Genomic DNA, 23485 nt, shown 5'->3' with positions numbered 1-23485 from the left:
AGTTTCTGTTAAAAAAGACTTTCATTTATGTTATGCTTTACTGGACCAACAGATGTTTCAAATTTTACAGCCAATGAAGTGTAGTCACTGCTGTAATGTAAGAAATGTGGCAGCCATGAGCACATTCCTACAAACAGCAATGTGATCATTTGTTTTCTACAATGTTGATTGAAGGATAAGTATTTTCCAAAACGCTGGCGATAACCTCCCTACTGCTCTTTGAAATAGTACCATGAGGAGCTGGAAAAAGGTGATGGCTAATCGACAAGGGGGGGGGGGTAGGAAGCCCCCCAACTCGGCTGATCACGTGGAACGTGAGAGGGCTGAACGGGCCGATAAAGAGGGCACGGGTACTCGCACACCTTAAGAAACTTAAGGCAGATGTGGTTATGTTACAGGAAACGCACCTGAAACTGATAGACCAGGTTAGGCTACGCAAAGGATGGGTGGGGCAGGTGTTCCATTCGGGGCTAGATGCGAAAAACAGGGGGGTGGCTATATTAGTGGGGAAGCGGGTAATGTTCGAGGCAAAGACTATAGTGGCGGATAACGGGGGCAGATACGTGATGGTGAGTGGCAAACTACAGGGGGAGACGGTGGTTTTGGTAAACGTATATGCCCCGAACTGGGATGATGCCAATTTTATGAGGCGGATGCTAGGACGCATTCCGGACCTAGAGATGGGAAAGCTGATAATGGGGGGAGATTTTAATACGGTGTTGGAACCAGGGCTGGATAGGTCGAAGTCCAGGACTGGAAGGAGGCCGGCAGCAGCCAAGGTACTTAAAGATTTTATGGAGCAGATGGGAGGTGTAGACCCGTGGAGATTTAGCAGACCTAGGAGTAAGGAGTTCTCGTTTTTCTCCTATGTCCATAAAGTCTACTCGCGAATAGACTTTTTTGTGCTGGGTAGGGCATTGATCCCGAAGGTGAGGGGAACGGAGTATACGGCTATAGCCATTTCGGATCACGCTCCACACTGGGTGGACTTGGAGATAGGGGAGGAAACAGGAGGGCGCCCACCCTGGAGAATGGACATGGGACTAATGGCAGATGAGGGGGTGTGTCTAAGGGTGAGGGGGTGCATTGAAAAGTACTTGGAACTCAAGGATAATGGGGAGGTCCAGGTGGGAGTGGTCTGGGAGGCGTTGAAGGCGGTGGTTAGAGGGGAGCTGATATCAATAAGGGCACATAAAGGGAAGCAGGAGAGTAAGGAACGGGAGCGGTTGCTGCAAGAACTTTTGAGGGTGGACAGACAATATGCGGAAGCACCGGAGAAGGGACTGTACAGGGAAAGGCAAAGGCTACATGTAGAATTTGACTTGCTGACTACAGGCACTGCAGAGGCACAATGGAGGAAGGCACAGGGTGTACAGTACGAATATGGGGAGAAGGCGAGCAGGTTGCTGGCACACCAATTGAGGAAAAGGGGAGCAGCGAGGGAAATAGGGGGAGTGAGGGATGAGGAAGGAGAGATGGAGCGGGGAGCAGAGAGAGTGAATGGAGTGTTCAAGGCATTTTATAAAAAATTATATGAAGCTCAACCCCCGGATGGGAGGGAGAAAATGATGGGCTTCTTGGATCGGCTGGAATTTCCCAAGGTGGAAGAGCAGGAAAGGGTGGGACTGGGAGCACAGATCGAGGTAGAAGAAGTGGTGAAAGGAATTAGGAGCATGCAGGCGGGAAAGGCCCCGGGACCGGATGGATTCCCAGTCGAATTCTATAGAAAATATGTGGACTTGCTCGCCCCGCGACTGACGAGGACCTTTAATGAGGCAAAGGAAAGGGGACAACTGCCCCCGACTATGTCTGAAGCAACGATATCGCTTCTCTTAAAGAAGGAAAAGGACCCGCTACAATGCGGGTCCTATAGACCTATTTCCCTCCTAAATGTAGATGCCAAGGTAATGGCAATGAGAATAGAGGAATGTGTCCCGGGGGTGGTCCACGAGGACCAAACTGGGTTTGTGAAGGGGAGACAGCTGAACACGAATATACGGAGGTTGTTAGGGGTAATGATGATGGCCCCACCAGAGGGAGAAACGGAGATAGTAGTGGCGATGAATGCCGAGAAAGCATTTGATAGAGTGGAGTGGGATTATTTGTGGGAGGTGTTGAGGAGATTTGGTTTTGGAGAGGGGTATGTTAGATGGGTGCAGCTGTTGTATAGGGCCCCAGTGGCGAGCGTGGTCACGAATGGACGGGGATCTGCATATTTTCGGCTCCATAGAGAGACAAGGCAGGGATGCCCTCTGTCCCCATTATTGTTTGCACTGGCGATTGAGCCCCTGGCGATAGCGTTGAGGGGTCCCAAGAAGTGGAGGGGAGTACTTAGGGGAGGAGAAGAGCACCGGGTATCTTTGTATGCGGACAATTTGCTACTATACGTGGCGGACCCGGCGGAGGGGATGCCAGAAATAATGCGGATACTTGGGGAGTTTGGGGATTTTTCAGGGTATAAATTGAACATGGGGAAAAGTGAGTTGTTTGTGGTGCATCCAGGGGAGCAGAGTAGAGAAATAGAGGACCTACCGTTGAGGAAGGTAACAAGGGACTTTCGTTACCTGGGGATCCAGATAGCTAAGAATTGGGGCACATTGCATAGGTTAAATTTAACGCGGTTGGTGGAACAGATGGAGGAGGATTTCAAGAGATGGGATATGGTATCCCTGTCAATGGCAGGGAGGGTGCAGGCGGTTAAGATGGTGGTCCTCCCGAGATTCCTCTTTGTGTTTCAGTGCCTCCCGGTGGTGATTACGAAGGCTTTTTTTAAAAGGATTGAAAAGAGCATCATGGGTTTTGTGTGGGCCGGGAAGACCCCGAGAGTGAGGAAGGGATTCTTACAGCGTAGCAGGGATAGGGGGGGGCTGGCACTACCGAGCCTAAGTGAGTATTATTGGGCCGCTAATATTTCAATGGTGAGTAAGTGGATGGGAGAGGAGGAGGGAGCGGCGTGGAAGAGATTAGAGAGGGCGTCCTGTAGGGGGACTAGCCTACAGGCTCTGGTGACAGCCCCATTGCCGTTCTCACCGAGGAACTACACCACAAGCCCGGTGGTGGTGGCTACACTGAAGATTTGGGGACAGTGGAGACGGCATAGGGGAAAGACTGGAGCCTTGGGGGGGTTCCCGATAAGAAACAACCATAGGTTTGCCCCGGGGGGAATGGATGGGGGATATGGAATGTGGCAAAGAGCAGGAATAACGCAACTGAAAGATCTGTTTGTGGATGGGAAGTTCGCGAGTCTGGGAGCGCTGACCGAGAAATATGGGTTGCCCCAAGGGAATGCATTCAGGTATATGCAACTGAGGGCTTTTGCGAGGCAACAGGTGAGGGAATTCCCGCAGCTCCCGACACAAGAGGTGCAGGACAGAGTGATCTCAAAGACATGGGAGGGGGATGGTAAGGCGTCAGATATATATAGGGAAATGAGGGACGAAGGGGAGACTATGGTAGATGAACTAAAAGGGAAATGGGAAGAAGAGCTGGGGGAGGAGATCGAGGAGGGGCTGTGGGCAGATGCCCTAAGCAGGGTAAACTCGTCGTCCTCGTGTGCCAGGCTAAGCCTGATTCAGTTTAAGGTATTACACAGGGCACATATGACTGGAGCACGGCTCAGTAAATTTTTTGGGGTGGAGGATAGGTGTGCGAGGTGCTCGAGAAGCCCAGCGAATCATACCCATATGTTTTGGTCATGCCCGGCACTACAGGGGTTTTGGATGGGGGTGACAAAGGTGCTTTCAAAAGTAGTAGGAGTCCGGGTCGAACCAAGCTGGGGGTTGGCTATATTTGGGGTTGCACAAGAGCCGGGAGTGCAGGAGGCGAGAGAGGCCGATGTTTTGGCCTTTGCGTCCCTAGTAGCCCGGCGCAGGATATTGCTAATGTGGAAAGAAGCCAAGCCCCCGGGGGTGGAGACCTGGATAAATGACATGGCGGGGTTTATAAAGCTAGAGCGGATTAAGTTCGTCCTAAGGGGGTCGGCTCAAGGGTTCACCAGGCGGTGGCAACCGTTCATCGAATACCTCGCAGAAAGATAGACGGAATGGGAAAAAGAAGGCAGCAGCAGCAGCCCAGGATCGGGGGGGGGGGGAGGAACCAGAAGGACTCTCAGGGTTGTTAATATATACTGTATAGTATGTATAGGTCGTTGCTACAGACAATTATATATTGGACTGTTAAATTATATTTTTGGAGAGTGTTACTTGTGACAAGGCAGTTGCCAATTAGGGCTAGTTTTCATTTTTGTTATTTATTATTTATTAATTTTTTGTTTATAAAATAGGTCATTGTTATTTGTGTTGTTATAATATTGTGTAAAGGATGCACAATGTACTGTGTTGGTTGACCAAAAATTTTCAATAAAATATTTAATAAAAAAAAAGAAATAGTACCATGAGATTTTTATGGCACCTCCAACAGTGCAGCGCTCCCACAGTACTATGTTGATAGACTTCATTCTATAGAATCCTGTTCCAACATAACTATATTATCTTAAAAGTCTAGTATCAGTTCATTTACCTGCTATTATCCTCGAATAGATGTTGTTTACAGGAACCTTTTTTCTTTGTGTCTTGCTCAGATAAAATACATAATGTATATTTAAAAGGAAACAAATGTACTATATTAGACATGTGATCAAAATTCTTAAATATTGACAGGTATCTGTCAGAAGAGGATATCTTGGATAAAGAAAACCCCTTTGTTCAACTAGTGAGTGGAGTAATATGGCTCCTGCGAAATGGCACGATTTATGTTAATGAGAGCCAATCGGCTGAGTGTTCAAAGACGCAAGAAACAGGTATTGTACAAGAGCCAAAACCTGTGGCTTCAACATGTAAAGACTGTGAAAGCATTTGAAAATTTGTTGCCTTGTTCCAAAAGCAAACAATCAAACTGTTTGTAACCTGTTTTTTCCCTTTCACTGCAAGCATTTTGATGATGCTGCACTTAATTCTCATAAGTAAATGGTTCAGAGCAGTGTTAACTATTTATGTTTAGAGGAATTGTATGTTTTTGAGTATGTGTCTAGCTTTGGGTTGTTACACAAAAACAATATTGCTGCAGTTGATCAAGCAGCAATTGATATTAAACATTAAAATTGATGGTTATTTCAAAAACTGTTTTAAAAACACTTTTCACAGCAACATTTTGTTTGCAAACTAGGTAATAATTCCCACGTTAATTATTACCCACCGAAATCGCAGAGGAAATCTAAAATGAATTTTTGCTCATTAATTTAGAGCACAAAGACTTGAGGGTTGGTGTGTGTAATATGTATGTTTTAAGCTGGCAGCTGCCGTACTTTTATGACTGACCAAGTTTGAATAATACTTGACTTCAACAAACTGTGAATTTCTGAAAATGAATATTCTATAATTTTTCTGTAGAAAATGGTTACTATGAAGCCTGCTGATTAACTTTTTGTTTAAATTTAGAGTACCCAATTCTTTTTTTCCCCCCCATTTAAGGGGCAATTTAGCATGGCCAATTCACCTACCCTGCACATCTTTGGGTTGTGTGGTGAGACCCCCACACACACGGGGAGAATGTGCAAGCAGCACACGGACAGTGACCTGGGGCTGGGATCAAACCTGGGTCCTCCGCGCCATGTGGCACCAGTGCTAACCACTGCACCACCGTTGGAATTTTTAATTTTTTAATAGAAATTTAGAGTACCCAATTTTTTTCCAATGAAGGGGCAATTTTAGCGTGGCCAATCCACCTACCCTGCACATCGTTTTGGGTTATGGGGGTGAGACCCACGCAGTCACTTAAAACATTTTTTAAAACTCAGTTGTCCAATAGGACCTCTGCCAAACTGATCACGTTTCTGAATCCTAAAGCTGATTATTCAGTCAACTGCTGCCCCAATAGCCTGTAGTTTTTGTTCTGAGAATTTAAAAATCCCTGATTTCTCTCTGACACATACTGAACCCCCCTGTGATGAATGTAGAAATTGTTATACATTATCTTTTATATTCTGTTGCCGTAATGCTATTAAAATCCCTGGTTTAAAATACACACAGACAATGTGTCTACTAAAGCTGTAATTAAGCACTTCCGGTGGCGGCCATGGAGGAGTAGGTTGCACATTTGATAGCTCCCGCCTGTAATGGACTTTTGGACCTTTTTCCCCAGTTTTCTTTTGGATTTTATGGGATAAATCGGTGAAGAGTGAGACAGTAAGGAGAAATTCCCCTCCGGTGTATTGAGAATTGGACCAGAAGTGGCCATGTGAGACGACCAAGTCCTATAAGGAAGACGCAAGCAGAGCTGGTAATGTGGGAAAGCATGGTGGGGCAGCAGGTCTGTGGGGAGATGGCACAGTGGTTGACGGAGCAGCTGGTGAAGTTTTTCGAGGATTGCTTCGCCAAGCTGAAGAAGGACCAGTGGACCCGATTGGTTCAGAATCAGGAAACCCATGGGAGAGCGATCCAGGAGGTGGAACAAAAGTTGTCTGAGCACGAGGAGTATATAACTGTGCTGGAAAGCAAGGTGGGGATGATGAACGACTGCCAGAAAAGAATGCAGGAGAAGCTGGAGGACCTGGAGAATAGGTCCAGGAGGCAGAATCTCAGAATTGTTGGCCTCCCTGAAGGCAGTGAGGGATCGGATGCGAGGGCTTATGTGACGGACATGTTGGAGAAGTTGATGAGGGCTGGGGCGTTACCTCGGCCCCTGGAATTGGACAGAACACACAGAGCCCTCGCGAGGAAGCCCAGAGCGGCCGAGGGCCATGGTGATACGTTTTCACCGTTTCATTGACAAGGAACACGTTTTGCGGTGGGCCAAGAAAGAACGGAGCAGCAAGTGGGAGAACTGTGAGTTGTGCATCGATCATGACCTGGGAGCGGATTTGACCAAGAGGCGAGCTGGGTTCATTCGGGCAAAGACAACCCTCTTTAAGAAGGGGGTGAAGTGCGGGATGCTGTACCCAGCCCGTCTGTGGATCACACATCAGGTGCGGGACTTCTACTTTGAAACGCCAGACGAAGTATGGATCTTTATTAAAGAAATGAAGGTGGAGGCAAAATAAAAGACACTGAAGCCTTGGAGAAGTACTGTGGCGGCGATTTGTGGTGCTGGATTGTATAAATTTAAGTAGCTCTATGTGAACTAATGGGCTGTGTGGATGGTTAAAGGTTGCTTTGTCTTGCAGGGACCTGGTTAGAGGGGGGGGGGATGTGCTTTGAATTTGGTTCTGCTTTTTGGGTGACTATTTTTCTAAAGTGACTGTTCCTTCACTTTTTTCTGATGTTTGTTTACTTGGGAATGCGATGCTTTTAAAATGTTTATTCATGTGGGGGAAGAGGGAAGAGGACACTAGGGAGACAATCCGCTTGGTGCCAGGGGTGGGAACTACCAAGTCAGCATGGGTCAGCTGACTCTCGGAAGCGCAGTGGGGGGTGAGCAGGTGTTAAGCTGGAGGTTGACTTGGGGGATTGGGTTTCTAGTGTTGTTGCTAGGGGGGGAGGGAGGGAGGTGGGGGGGGGGGAGAAGCTGCTTTGCTGACAGGGGAGGAACTGTAACGAGGGGACAAATGGGAGGTCGGGAACGGCGACTACCCGAGTGGGGACTCGAGGAAGTGGAGGGTGCGAGCTTGAGCCCGACCTAAAAAGGGTGATGGCTAGTCGGCAGGGTGGAGGGGTTGTAAGACCCCCGTCCAGGCTGATCACATGGAACGTGGGAGGACTGAATGGGCCGGTCAAGAGGGCTCGCATGTTTGCGCATTTGAGGGAGCTGAAGGCAGACATGGCAATGCTACAAGAGACACACCTAAAGGTTACAGACCAGATGAGATTGAGGAAGGGATGGGTCAGCCAAGTGTTCCACTCAGGACTGGACTCAAAGACCGGTGGTAGCGATCTTGATCAGCAAACGAGTGGCATTCGAGGCCGGGAGAATCGTGTCAGTCAAGGGGGGTAGGTACATAATGGTGAGTGGGAAGCTGGAGGAGGTGTGAGTGGTACTTGTGAACATATATGCTCCGAATTGGGACGATGCGGGCATTAGGTAAGATCCCAGACTTAGAGTCACATAAGCTGAACATGGGTGGGGACTTCAATACAGTCATTAATCCGGAATTGGACCAGTCAAAGTCCAGGACAGGGAGGACGCCAGCTGTGGCAAAGGAATTGAAGGGTTTTATGGAACAGATGGGGGAAGTAGACCCATGGAGGTTTGCACGGCCGAGGACGAAATAATTTTCCTTTTTTTCCACATGTCCACAAGGTATACTCTCGCATCGACCTTTTTGTTCTGAGCAGGCGCTAATGCCGAAGGTGGTGGATGCTGAGTACTCGGCAATTGCAGTGTCAGATCATGCCCCGCACTGTGGATCTGCGGGTTAGTGTGGAGAGAGGGCAATGCCCGCTGTGGAGACTGGATGTGGGGTTGCTAGCGGACGAAGTGATCTGTGGGCAGTGTTATGGGAGAGTCATTTTCAGAACCCCAAAATGTATCATGGAGTTCAACCAATCTCCCCCTTTAATGTATTTGTTGCTTTTCCTAGAACACGGCTTGTTCCCTAGGTGTGGGATTACAATTATGGACACGTGGGTTTTTAAACACAAAACAATGTTTATTCCATGAACTCAACTTAACATCTTAAATAAATATTGGATCTCTTAACACCCCTTACTTCAAAGATAACTCCGAACATATTACAACAGTAAATAATTCCTCAAAATGTGCCTATGTGAAGATGAGGTGTGAAGTTTCAGTTGGGGCGATGGATAGTTATAAGGTAGCGAGGAAGGATCTAAAGCGAGAGCTAAGACGAGCAAGGAGGGGACATGAGAAGTATTTGGCAGGTAGGATCAAGGAAAACCCAAAAGCTTTCTATAGGTATGTCAGGAATAAGCGAATGACTAGGGAAAGAGTAGGACCAGTCAAGGACAGGGATGGGAAGTTGTGTGTGGAGTCTGAAGAGATAGGAGAGATACTAAATGAATATTTTTCGTCAGTATTCACTCAGGAAAAAGATAATGTTGTGGAGGAGAATGCTGAGACCCAGGCTATTAGAATAGATGGCATTGAGGTACGTAGGGAAGAGGTGTTGGCAATTCTGGACAGGCTGAAAATAGATAAGTCCCCGGGGCCTGATGGGATTTATCCTAGGATTCTCTGGGAGGCCAGGGAAGAGATCGCTGGACCTTTGGCTTTGATTTTTATGTCCTCATTGGCTACAGGAATAGTGCCAGAGGACTGGAGGATAGCAAATGTGGTCCCTTTGTTCAAAAAGGGGAGCAGAGACAACCCCGACAACTATAGACCAGTGAGCCTCACGTCTGTAGCGGGTAAAGTCTTGGAGGGGATTATAAGAGACAAGATTTATAATCATCTAGATAGGAATAATATGATCGGGGATAGTCAGCATGGCTTTGTGAAGGGTAGGTCATGCCTCAAACCTTATCGAGTTCTTTGAGAAGGTGACTGAACAGGTAGACGAGGGTAGAGCAGTTGATGTGGTGTATATGGATTTCAGTAAAGCGTTTGATAAGGTTCCCCACGGTAGGCTATTGCAGAAAATACGGAGGCTGGGGATTGAGGGAGATTTAGAGATGTGGATCAGAAATTGGCTAGCTGAAAGAAGACAGAGGGTGGTGGTTGATGGGAAATGTTCAGAATGGAGTTCAGTTACAAGTTGCGTACCACAAGGATCTGTTCTGGGGCCGTTGCTGTTTTTCATTTTTATCAATGACCTAGAGGAAGGCGCAGAGGGGTGGGTGAGTAAATTTGCAGACGACACTAAAGTCGGTGGTGTTGTCGACAGTGTGGAAGGATGTAGCAGGTTACAGAGGGATATAGATAAGCTGCAGAGCTGGGCTGAGAGGTGGCAAATGGAGTTTAATGTAGAGAAGTGTGAGGTGATTCACTTTGGAAGGAATAACAGGAATGCGGAATATTTGGCTAATGGTAAAGTTCTTGAAGTGTGGATGAGCAGAGGGATCTAGGTGTCCATGTACATAGATCCCTGAAAGTTGCCACTCAGGTTGATAGGGTTGTGAAGAAGGCCTATGGAGTGTTGGCCTTTATTGGTAGAGGGATTGAGTTCCGGAGTCAGGAGGTCATGTTGCAGCTGTACAAAACTCTGGTACGGCCGCATTTGGAGTATTGCGTACAGTTCTGGTCACCGCATGATCGGGAGGACGTGGAGGCTTTGGAGCGTGTGCAGAGAAGATTTACCAGGATGTTGCCTGGTATGGAGGGAAAATCTTATGAGGAAAGGCTGATGGACTTGAGGTTGTTTTCGTTGGAGAGAAGAAGGTTAAGAGGAGACTTAATAGAGGCATACAAAATGATCAGGGGGTTAGATAGGGTGGACAGTGAGAGCCTTCTCCCGCGGATGGAAATGGCTGGCACGAGGGGACATAGCTTTAAACTGAGGGGTAATAGATATAGGACAGAGGTCAGAGGTAGGTTCTTTACGCAAAGAGTAGTGAGGCCGTGGAATGCCCTACCTGCAACAGTAGTGAACTCGCCAACATTGAGGGCATTTAAAAGTTTATTGGATAAACATATGGCTGATAATGGCATGGTGTAGGTTAGATGGCTTTTGTTTCGGCGCTGCGCTGTATCGTTCTATGTTCTATGTTCCTTCAAACTTCCAAGAGACTTAACACCTTTAAACAGAATTACATCAGGTTAAAGGCTATTATGAGTTTAAATCACCCAAATGATCCAGAGATAGTCTTTCATGGCAGAGATCACAGCAAATCCAGCTCACTGCAAAACACAGACACTCCCCAAGCTCTTTTCCTCCAAACTGCAGCTCTCTGGAAACACAGACACGTACAAGCTGCTTTTTCAAACTGAAACTTCAAAATGGCTGAACTAAAACCCAGCTCCACCCACTCTCTGACATCACTGTTTCCTTCAAGGTACATTGCTTAAACATCCATGTCTTAAAAGTACTCTCACATGACACCTCCCCCCAAGAAAAAAAATAAACCATCAACTTCAAGATGGTTTCATTTTTCACTTTTGCACCATCCACTAAGAAATGCACACCGTAAATATACATTTTCATTTAAAGAAAACAACACACTCAAACAGGTATAATATGACCTTGGGTAGGGTGCTCTTTCCAAGAGCCGGTGCAGACTTGATGGGCCGAATGGCCTCCTTCTGCACTGTAAATTCTATGATAATATAGTCCATTTTTCTTCGTTGTTCTTCCTCCCACCGAAAACCTTCTCAATTGATCACGTTCGTGACAAAGCATCGGCTATCACATTTTCCCGTCCTACCACATATACTATTTTTAAATGAAATGGCTGTAACAATAAACTCCAGCAAAACAGCCGTGCATTGTTATTCCGGAATCGCTCCAAAAATGTCAAAGGATTATGATCAGTATATATAATGGTGTCAGATGGATTGCTGGTCACATAAATGTGAAAATGTTGCAAAGCCAGCACCAAACTCAAAGTCTCCTAATCAATCGTCGAATACTTTTTCTGGTGAGAATTCAATTTCTTTGAAAAATAACCAACAGGCCGCTCTAGCCCTTCTTCGTCGTCTTATAGAAGCACCACACCTATGCCCACATCGCTCGCATCAACAGCCACTTTGAAGGGTTTGGTATAATTTGGGATGAGTAACACAGGAGCAGTGGTTAACACAGCCTTCAGGCCGTCAAATGCCTGTTGACACTCCGCTGTCCACTGGAATTTGTTACGCTTCTTGAGCAAGTCCGTCAGTGGAGCGACCACACTGCTAAAATTTGGTACAAATTTCCGGTAAAATCCACTCATACCAAGAAATCGCATTATTTCCCGTCGTGTCGAGGATATCGGAAACTCCCCAATAACTTTTGTTTTCACATCCCGTGGGACCAGTCGACCCTGTCCGATTGTATGGCCAAGGAAAATGACTTGGGCTTTTCCAAATTCACTTTTGGCTGGGTTTATCACCAAACCCACCTCCTGAAGTCGATCGAATAACTCGCTCAGATGTTTTAAATGTTCTTTCCATGTCTGGCTGAAAACTACCAGATCGTCGATGTATACCGCACAATTGGGTAATCCTGAAACGACTGTATTAGTTAACCGTTGAAATGTTGCTGGGGCACTTTTCATGTCAAATGGCATAACTTTGAACTGCTATATACCATCTGGAGTCACAAAAGCTGAAATCTCCTTCGCCCTTTCAGATAAAGGTACTTGCCAGTAACCTTTCAGCAAATCCAATTTGGAAATAAAAGCGGATTGTCCCACTTTCTCAATGCAATGAAAGGATAAGAGTCCATTCTTGTAACTGCATTCACCTTTCGATAGTCCACACACAATCATTGGGTACCGTGTGGTTTAGGTACCATCACTGTGGGTGAGCTCCATTGGCTGCAACCCACTTCAATTATGTCATTCTTCAGCATACTCAATCTCTCTGTTAAACCTGTGCCAATTTTAAACGATTAAGTCTATATGGATGTTTGATAGGAACAGCATTTCCCACATCTGCGTGTAGCCATTTTAGTACTTCCCAATTTATCTCTACAAACTTGCCCATGTGATATCAATTACTCTTTCAGGTCAGTTCATTTTTCCTCTGGAAGGTAACTTAACAATTCATCCCAATTTTTAAGAACATTCTCGTTTTCCAATTTAATTTGAGCTATGTCAAATTCACAGTCATCTGAATTTGGTTCGTCACTTTGAGTTAGAATCATTAAAATCTCCTTTTTCTCTCCTTCCCTTTCAAAGTACCTTTTAAGCATATTCACATGACACACTCGGTGAGTCTTCCTTCTATCAGGTGTTTTTACCACATAATTCACCTCACTTAATTTCCTTTCAATCTGATACGGTCCACAAAACCTAGCTTTTAAAGGCTCACCTAATACTGGTAACAACACTAAAACTTTATCCCCACTAGCAAAAATACGAACTTTGGATTTCTTGTCCGCTACCCGTTTCATCACGTTTTGTGCAACTTTCAAATGTTGTCTAGCCAATTCACCTGCTCTATTTAATCGTTCCCTAAAATTTGACACTTAATCCAATAATGTAATTTCCGATTTCTCACCCACCAATTTTTCCTTAATCAATTTAAGTGGTCCTCTTACCTCATGACCAAAAATTAGTTCAAAAGGCCTAAATTTGGTAGACTCATTAGGTGCATCCCTAATTGCAAACAATACGAATGGAATTCCTTTATCCCAATCCTCTGGATAATCTTGACAATACGCCCTCAACATTGTCTTTAATGTCTGATGCCACCTTTCTAACGCTCCCTGCGCTTCTGGATGGTACGCAGTTGATTTAAATTGTTTTATTCCTGAGCTATCCATAACTTCTTTGAATAACTTTGAAGTAAAATGTGATCCTGGATCCGATTGAATTTCTGTGGGTAGTCCATATCTAGTAAAGAATTTAAATAACTCCTCCACAATCCTTTTAGCTGTAATATTACGTACTGGAATGGCCTCTGGAAACCTAGTAGACACATCCATTATAGTCAAAAGATATTGATTCCCACTTTTTTTAGGAAACAGTCCTACACAATCAATTAGGACCCTCATAAAAGGTTCCTCAAATGCTGGAATGGGTATTAAGGGCGCTGGTTTTATCACTGCTTGAGGTTTCTCAATCACTTGACATGTGTGACATGATTGACAAAATTTAACTACATCTTTATGTAGTCCAGGCCAATAAAAATGTTTCTGGATTTTAGCTTGAGTTTTCCTTATTCCCAAATGACCTCCCACTGGTACCTCATGTGCAACTCACAATACCTCCATTCTATACCCTACCAGCAATACTACTTGATGAACTTCTGCCCACTTTTCATCCGCCTGCATATGTACAGGTCTCCATTTTCTCATCAAGACATCACTTTTACGGTAAGAACACTCTGGTATACTCTCAGATTCCTCTTCCGTATATGCTTTCTGATATATCCGTTTTATTTCTACATCTTTCTGTTGTAACTCCGCCAATTTTCCTGAACTAAAAATATCTGCCTCATCCTCCACCTGTTCTTGTTCTTTTTCAACCATCTGATCAAAAATCGTTTCTGATAATTGCACTTCAACTTCATCTTCACTCTTTGATTTTGCCTCTTGTCTTAATCTGTGACTTTGCGACCTTGTTACTACACAATCCGGAAAAATCCCAGGATATTCGTCCTTCAACCCTTCGGTTGTCTGATTTTCCACTGGCTTATCGACCACAGTAGGCATCACTCCCACCTGCGATCCAGCTATATCATTACCCATGTTGCTCTTATTAGCCTTAATTTTATCAGCTCTAATTCTGTCACCTTTGCTCACGAGTCGCCAGGTATCTTTCTGATACCGCCACGTGGTTCAAGCTTAAGTTATGATTAATAATGCAGCACACCGCTTAGTAAGAGTTAAATCAACGATCATTTATTATATACAGCAATAAATACTTATACAATAATCCTACTTCTAGACTAATACCTACAACTAAGAGGCCAATACTTATCTTTGGGAATGGCCCACCAGGTCAGGGAAACGAATGGTCTTTCGAATTGGTCCTGAGCCCGCGGGATTCAAAGGCTGATACAGGTCGATGGTTAGGAGTGTCTATCGGGTAGCGATCGCTGGAGTCAAACTTACTGTTTCTTTGTCGAAGGTTCTTGCGAAGGTTGCGAGCAGGAAGAGAAGGGTCGATCTGAACTTGGCCCCTTACTCTTATAGTTCCCAGGGGCTTCCCGCCTCTCGGGGCGGACCTTGACCCTGGTTCCAAGTGATTGGACTTGGTCCCAATCACTTGGTTCGATATGCTCCAATAATGGGGCGCTTCCTTGATCGGGGGGTGGTCGCCCACCTTTCTTTGTATTAGCCTCTCCTGGCGCCGAGTGATCTGGAGTAGCTTTATGTTGCTAATGTGTAGCAATTGTTCCCGGGGATGGCTGTTTACTATGTAGATGGCTGGGTTGTTGTGGTGTTAATGGCTGCAGGTTTCGATCTGTCTGGATTCCCCCAGAGGCGAATACACTGTTTTACCTGCAGCTGTCCGTTTGAGTCCTCTTGGCTGATTTTCCCATCAGCCTCTGCCGTTCGCCATTTTGGATCGGGGTTTGACCAATTTAATCGGGAAGCAGCCATTTTACGTGGCTACACCCAAGATAAACTGTATTCCTGGACAAGATAGTTTATCTATTACTCCTACTACCACTTCACCACTTTTCTTTGGACTTTCCAACTTTACCTTATATAATGGAACGCTACTCCTCTCACCCTGAATTCCACATATCACCACCTTTTCTGGCAACATTCTTCCCAAACTACATAATTCCTCATCTCTTACCATTAAAGATGGACTAGCCCCTGTATCTTTTAAAATTGTAACTTCTTTACTGGCTCCACCTGATACACATGAGTAAACTTTACCCACACAAGTAAATTCTTTAAATACATCTGGCACCTTCTTAACAATTACTACTTGAACAGGCTGTACAATCGTTTGCACCTCCTTCGCTTCCCTTGGGCTTTCCTTTACCACTCTCACAAACCACACTGACTTATCCTGTTTTACCACATCAGCCTTCCCAGTGCTTTTCTTCAACCACCAACACTATGACTTTACATGGCCTAGTTTATTACAGTGAAAACATCTGAAACTTTTCATTTCTTTTCCACCCTCCTGGATTTCTTTTTTAATCTGAGGTACACTCTCTTTATTGTCTCCCATCAGATCACCTCACCTTTACCACTTGAGTACTCCTCATGTCCCCAGTTTCTACCCCTAACAGGCTGAAACTGATGTTGTAAACCAATCTTTGATTTATGAACTAATTCATAATCATCTGCTATTTCTGCTGCTAATCTCGCAGTTTTAACCCTCTGTTCTTCCACATGAGTTCTCACTACATCAGGAATTGAATTTTTAAACTCCTCCAAAAGTATAATTTCTCTGAGAGCTTCATACGTTTGGCCTATTTTCAAAGCTCTTATCCACCTATCAAAATGACTCTGTTTGAGCCTTTCAAACTCCATGTATGTTTGACCAAATTCTTTCCTTAAATTTCTAAACCTTTGTCTGTAAGATTCAGGCACTAGCTCATATGCACTTAAGATGGATTTCTTCACCTCCTCAAATGTTCCAGATACCTTCTCCGGTAGTGATGCAAACACTTCACTAGCCCTACCTACCAGCTTTGTTTGAATCAGTAATACCCACATGTCCTGTGGCCATTGCATTTGTTTAGCTACCTTCGCAAATGAAATGAAAAAGGCTTCTACCTCCTTCTCCTCAAACTTTGGCAATGCTTGGACATATTTAAATAGATCCCCACCACGTCTTCGACTATGACGCTCTGTCTCATTATCCTCATCCATCTCCTCCAACTGTACGTGTCCCTTTGCGTCTGCCAATTTTAACTGATTTTCATGTTTCGGAGCCATTTTCCGAAGTTCAAACTCTCTCTCTTTTTCCCTTTCCTCTCTATCTCTTTGTTTGTTTCTTTCTTCTCTCTCCTTTCCTTTTTCCTCTCTATCTCTTTCTCTTTCTTATTCCGCTCTCTCTCTTTCGTATTCAAGCCGCTTTATTTCTTTCTCGTGTTCCATTTGTTTAATTTGCAACTGAATTTTTGCCATTTCCCATGAGTCAAACTCTATCTCCGACAATTTTAAATGCTTAACCACCGCCATAATTACCTCATCTTTTCGCATTTTGTCAGGTAATGTTAACTGCAATGTTTTTGCCAGACCCAACATTCTGCTTTTCGTATCTGTCCGTAAATACTGCGTGTGACAGTCTCCACCCCCAAAAACATCTGAGCCTCTGAAAAGCCGTTGTCCACAACACACTCCCCACTTAAACTGAAATACCACACCGGAAAAGCAACAATCCTTCACTGTCTTTAAGTTCACAAAAGCCAATCCAAGATAGATTTTTATCCCCCTCGAGCCCCCAAGTGTTATGGGCGAGGCGTTTTCAGAACCCCAAAATGTATCATGGAGTTCAACCAATCTCCCCCTTTAATGTATTTGTTGCTTTTCCTAGCACACGGCTTGTTCCCTAGGTGTGGGATTACAATTATGGACACGTGGGTTTTTAAACACAAAACAATGTTTATTCCATGAACTCAACTTAACATCTTCAATGAACATTGGATCTCTTACCACCCCTTACTTCAAAGATAACTCCGAACATATTACAACAGTAAGTAATTCCTCAAAATGTTCCTTCAAACTTCCAAGAGACTTAACACCTTTAAACAGAATCACATCAGGTTAAAGGCTTTACTATTATGAGTTTAAATCACCCAAATGACCCAGAGATCGTCTTTCTTGGCAGAGATCACAGCAAATCCAGCTCACTGTAAAACACAGACACTCCGCAAGCTCTCTTCCTCCAAATTGCAGCTCTCTGGAAACACACAGACACACACAAGCTGCTTTTTCAAACTGCAGCTCTCTGGAAACACACACACACACACACACACACACACACGAGCTGCTTTTTCAAACTGAAACTTCAAAATCGCTGATCTAAAGCCCAACTCCACCCACTCTCTGACATCACTGTTTTCTTAAAGGTACATTGCTTAAACATCCATGTCTTAAAGATACTCTCACATGACAGCGGATTAACAAGTCCATCCAGAACTACCTGGAAACATGATATGGGGGAGGTCTCTGCAGCGACGGTCTGGGAAGCTTTGAAGGCAGTAGTCAGAGGGGAATTAATCTCGATACGGGCCCATAGAGAAATGGTCGAACGGGCTGAGAGGGACAGGTTAGTTGAGGAAATACTCCAGATAGACAGGAGATACTCGGGGGCCCCGGACGCAGGGCTACTGAGGGAGCGGCGGAGGTTACAGGTGGAGTTTGGGCTGTTGTCCACAGCGATAGCAGTGGAACAGTTGAAGGCCGGGGGGGGGTGGCGATCTATGAGTACGGGGAAGAGGCAAGCACAATGTTGGCGCACCAGCTCAGGAAAAGGGAGGCGGCCAGGGAGATAGGTAAAGAGTAGAGACGGTAATACTGTCCTGGACGCAGCAGGGGTGAACGGGGTGTTTAAGGACTTCTATAGTAAATTATATGAGTCGGAACCCCCGGCTAGGGTGGAGGGGATGAGGCAGTTTCTGGATCAGTTGATGTTCCCGATGGTAGATGAGGAGCTGGTGGAGGAGCTGGGAGCCCCAATTGAGATTGAGGAAATAATCAAGGGGCTGGAGATAATGCAGTCGGGCAAGACCCCGGGGCCTGACAGCTACCCGGTGGAATTCTATAAGATGTTTTCAGAGATATTGAGCCTACTGCTGGTGAGGATATTTAACAAAGCAAGAGAGAAGGGAGTCCTCCCCCCAACCATGTCGTAGGCCTCGATTTCATTGATCCTGAAACGGGAGAAGGATCCAGAGCAATGCGGTCACACAGGCTGATTTCTCTACTGAATGTGGATGCCAAACTGCTGGCTCAGATACTGGCCACAAGGATAGAGGACTGTGTCCCGTGAGTGATAGGGGAAGACCAGATGGAATTTGTTACGGGCAGGCAACTCGAGGCCAATGTTCGAAGGCTGCTCAATGTTATTATGATGCCCTCAGAAGGAGAGGAGGCGGAGGTGATGGTGGCGATGGATGTGGAGAAGGCTTTTGATCGGGTGGAGTGGAATTACCTGTGGGAGGCGCTGGGAAGGTTTGGGTTTGGTGAGGGCTTTATTTGACTGGGTACGGTTGCTCTATCAGGCACCAGTAGCGAGTGTGCGTACGAACCGGCTGAGGTCGGGCTATTTTAAACTACACCGAGGGGCGAGGCAAGGTGCCCCCTCTCCCCATTACTGTTTGCTCTGGCCATAGAGCCATTGGCCATGGCGTTCACAGCCTCTAGGAACTGGAAAGGGCTGGTTCGGGGTGGGGTGGAGCACTGGGTCTCACTCTATGCAGATGATCTGCTCTTGTACATTTCGGACCCGCTGGAGGGAATGGGGGAAATAATGCAAATCTTGGGGGAATTTGGCAATTTTTCGGTATAAATTGAACATGGGGAAAAGCAAGATGTTTGCGATCCAGGTAAAAGGACAGAGGAAGAAACTGGGAGAGCTGCCGCTCAGAATGGTAGGAAAGAGCTTTCGATATCTGGGAATCCAGGTGGCCCGGGAATGGGAGGTACTGCACAAGTTAAACATATCCTGGTTGGTAGAACAAATGGAAGGAGACTTTAAGAGATGGGACATGCTCCCGCTATCACTGACAGGGAGGGGACAGACCGTGAAAATGATGGTCCTCCCCAGATTTCTGTTAGTCTTTCAGTGCCTCCCCATCTTCATCCCTAAGGCTTTTTTCAAGTGGGTGAATAAGATTATTTTGGGCTTTGTGTGGGCGGGTAAAACCCCGCGAGTGAAGAAAGTGTTGCTGGAGAGCAGTCGGGGGGGAGGGTGGGTTGGCGCTGCCAAACTTCTGCAACTACTACTGGGCGGCTAATATAGCCATGATTAGGAAGTGGCTAGTGGGGGAGGGGGTGGCATGGGAGCAGATGGAGGCGGCGTCATGTAAAGACACCAGTCTGGGTGCACTGGTAACGGCACCTCTGCTGTTCACGCCGGTCCAATACTCCACAGGTCTGGTGGTAGTGGCGGCTCTGAGAATCTAGGGGCAATGGAGGAGATATAAGAGAGTGGAGGGAGCATCGATTTGGACCCCGATTTATAATAACCACAGGTTTGTACCGGGTAGGCTAAATGGCGGGTTCTGGAGTTGGCAGAGGGCAGGAATTAGATGGATGGAGGATCTATTTATGGTCGGGAGCTTTCCCAGCTTGAAACCGTTGGAGGATAAATTTAAATTGCCAGCAGGGAATGGTTTTAGGTATTTGCAGGTGCGAGACTTCCTGAGAAAACAGGTGCCGGCCATTCCGCTGCTGCCGCCATGGGGGATTCAGGATAGAGTAGTTTCCAGTACCTGGGAGGGAGAGGGGAAGGTATTGGATATTTGCCAGGAGCTTTCGGGCATGCCCGAAGTTTAGAGGGTTTTGGCAGGATTTTGCTACAGCAATGTCCCCGGTGCTAAAAACATGGGTGGTGCCAAGTCCGGAGGTAGCGATCTTTGGAGTGTCGGAAGATCCGGGAGTTCAGAGGGCGAAAGAGGCCGATGTCTTGGCCCTTGCCTCCCTGGTAGCCCGGAGACGGATCTTATTAATGTGGAGGGACTCCCCCGAGTGTAGAGACCTCTGTTAGTGACATGGCTGGGTTTCTCAGTCTCGAGAAAATAAAGTTCGTCTTAAGAGGGTCAATGTTAGGGTTCACCCGGAGGTGGCAGACGTTCGTCGACTTTCTCGGGGAAAATTAAAATGTCAGCAGATGCAGTATTCCAAGGGGGGGGCGAATTGTTGTTGTATGGTTGAGGTGCGTGAAGATTGGGCTGGGGGGGGGAAACTGTTTATTTTACCATGTTGATGTCATTGTTTGTTACTGTTATAAAAAATTTCAAATACCTCAATAAAATTTTTTTTTTTTTTTAAAGCTGTAATTAAGGAGTCGTGAAAGGTGAAGTGATTCCAACCATTTATTTGGTTACAGATAAAGGGCTAATGGATTAATGTTTGATTGTTGGATATTCCCTGAATTGCAGATAATTTGAGGGATTGTATTTAGTCCTAGCTAAACAGGTTATGGAACCTAATGGGATACAGATCAAAGGACAAAAGAACAATTCAGCACAGGAATGGGCCCTACAGCCTTGCAAGCCTGTACCAGTCATGATACCAACCGTGGCCAAAACCTTCAGCACTTCCTTGTGTCGTATCCGTCTATTCCCATCCTATCCATGTATTTGTCAAGATGCTTTTTGAACGCCGTTCATGCATCTGCTTCCACAACCTCCCCTGGCAACGCATTCCAGGCACTCACCACCCTCTGCGTAAAAACCTACCTCGCACATCTCCTCTACTGTTTGCCCCATGAAAGGTGGTCAGGATTAGGAAGGTGCTGTTGCAGAGAGGACAACTTTACTGTATTATTACTAGGTGGCGAATGCTGAGAAGGTGTGGAGCTGGGTGAAAGGGGGGACTCTCATTGGGTTAGAATGGAGGAGAGTCTATGCAGGGGGTTGAGGTTGAGGGCGTTCGCAACCGCGCTGCTCCCGATGGCCCCAGGAGAATACGCGGGGAGTCCGGTGGTAGTGGCGACGCTCAGGATCTGGAGGCAGTTGCGCAGTTGGGTCAAGGGAAATGCCGATTTGAGGGAATTATAGATTTGAACCTGGGAGGTGGGATGGGAATTGCCAGAGATGGGAGGAGAGGGGAGTTAGGGTATTAAAAGATTTGTTTCTGGGAAGCCAACTTACGAAGTTGGAGGAGCTAGGGGAGAAATATTGGTTGGGGCAGGGGGAGATGTTTAGATATATGCAGGTCCAAAATTTTGTGAGGAAGGTGGTACAGAGCTTTCCGATTGCACTGTCCCCCCCACACTGTTGGAAGAGATATTGACGGCGGGGGATTTGAGGAAGAGGTGGTGTCGGCGATTTATGGGGTTATTCTGGAAGAAGATAAGGTATCACTAGATGGGATTAAGGCAAAGTGGGCAGAAGAGTTGGGGGAGGGCATGGAGGAGGGGTTGTGGTGTGAGGTGCTTCGGAGGGTGAATACCTCAACTTTGTGCGCGAGGTTGGGTCTGATGCATTTGAAGGTGGTCTACAGGGTGCACCTCACAAGGGTAAGGATGAGCTGACTTTTTGAGGGGGTGGAGGAATGTTTGAGAACGCTGCGGAGGGGCCCCTGCAAATCACGTTCATATGTTTTGGTCTTGTCCAAAACTGGAGGGGTATTGGAGGGAGGTCTTTAGGGTAATCTCCAGGGTGGTGCATGTGAGACTCAAATCAGGTCCCCTAGAAACCATAATTGAGGTGTCAGATCGACCGGGGTTGGAAGCGAGTACGGAGGCAGGAGTCTTAACCCTCACCTCGCTGATTGCCCAAAGGCGGATTCTGTTGGGGTAGAGGTCAGTTTCTCCGTCCTGTGCTTCGGCGTGGCAGGGGGACCTGCTGGAGTTCTTCACGCTCGAAACAGTGAAGTTCGAGTTGAGGGGGAGGATGGAAGGGTTCTACAACTCATGGGCCTTGTTCATCAAGTATTTTCACGAATTGGATGACAACAAACATTTGGGGGGGCGGGGTTTGGAATGTATAAATTAATGATGTTTCTTTTTCGTTGGTGTTTTGTATTCAAAACGTTGGGAGCTGTTTGAGGGTGGGTGGGATGAGGGGATTGTTGGCTAGGGGATTGCTATTATACTTGTTATTGTTAATTGTTGTAAATATGATGATAAATGTGAAAAAGGAGGATAAAAATATTTATTTTTAAAGACTTTTGACTCACGTACCTTAGACCTATGCCCCCTGGTGACTGACCCCTCTACCCTGGGAAAGAGTGCCTGCCCATCCACTCTATCCATGCCCCTCGTAATCTTGTAGACCCCTACAAGGTCACCCCTCAACCTCTGTTGTTCTAATAATAACCTCTCCGTATAGCTAACACCCTCCAGACCAGGCAATATCCTGGTAAACCTCCTCGGCACCCTCTCCAAAGCCTCCACATCCTTTTAGTAGTGTGGCGACCAGAATTGTGCACAATATTCCAAGTGCGCCCTTACCAAGGTTCTATACAACCTTAGCATGACTTGCCAGTTATTATACTCGATGCCCCATCCAATGAAGACAAGCATTCCGTATGCTTTCTTGACTACCTTGTCCACTTGTATTGCCACCTTCAAAGATCTGTGGACATGCACACCCAGATCTCTTTGATTTTCTATATTCCTAAGAGTTTTACCATTTACAGTATATTTCCCCTCTGTTAGACCTACCAAAATGCATTACCTCACATTTGTCCGAATTAAACTCCATTTGTCGTTTCTCTGCCCAAATCACCAACCTATCTATGTCCTGCTGTATCCTCTGACAATCCTCAACACTATCTGTCACTCCACCAACCTTGGTGTCATCCGCAAATTTACTAATTACGTTTTCCTCAAAATTGTTTATGTATACTACAAACAACAGAGGCCCCAGCACAGATCCCTGTGGAACACCTCTGGTCTCAACCTTCAGAGAAACACCTTTCTACTGCTACCCTCTGCTTTCTGTGACCGAGCCAGTTCTGTATCCATCTTGCCACCTCACCTCTGATCCCGTGTGACTTCACCTTTCATACCAGTCTGCCATGAGGCACCTTGTCAAAGGCTTTGCTGTAGTCCATGTAAACAATATCCACTGCCCTCCCCATATCAATCATCTTTGTCACCTCAAAATACTTGATCAAGTTAGTGAGACACGAGGGCAGCATGGCGGCGCAGTGGGTTAGCACTGCGGCCTCACGGCGCCGAGGTCCCAGGTTCGATCCCGGCTCTGCGTCACTGTCCATGTGGAGTTTGCACATTCTCCCTGTATTTGCATGGGTTTTGCCCCCACAATCCAAAAATGTGCAAGCTAGGTGGATTGGCCATGCTAAACTGCCCCTTAATTGGAAAAAATGAATTTTGTACTCTAAATTTTTAATAAAAACATTAGT

General features: G+C 46.0%; 1 protein-coding gene across 3 annotated transcripts in view; it reads left to right on the top strand.

Annotated features, from left to right (window-relative positions):
• Window positions 1–23485, top strand: part of nagpa (N-acetylglucosamine-1-phosphodiester alpha-N-acetylglucosaminidase) — a 169005-nt gene that overhangs the window by 80229 nt on the left and 65291 nt on the right. For all 3 annotated transcript variants that reach the window (XM_072468071.1, XM_072468070.1, XM_072468069.1), the window contains one exon: window positions 4659–4798. In XM_072468071.1, coding sequence (XP_072324172.1) covers window positions 4659–4798 — 140 coding nt within the window. The remainder of the gene's footprint in view (window positions 1–4658; window positions 4799–23485) is intronic.

The sequence above is a fragment of the Scyliorhinus torazame genome, chromosome 11, assembly GCF_047496885.1.
Source record: "Scyliorhinus torazame isolate Kashiwa2021f chromosome 11, sScyTor2.1, whole genome shotgun sequence".
NCBI lineage: Eukaryota > Metazoa > Chordata > Chondrichthyes > Carcharhiniformes > Scyliorhinidae > Scyliorhinus > Scyliorhinus torazame.
Note: the sequence above shows the minus strand (reverse complement) of the source record. Positions and strands in the feature narration are given on the sequence as shown.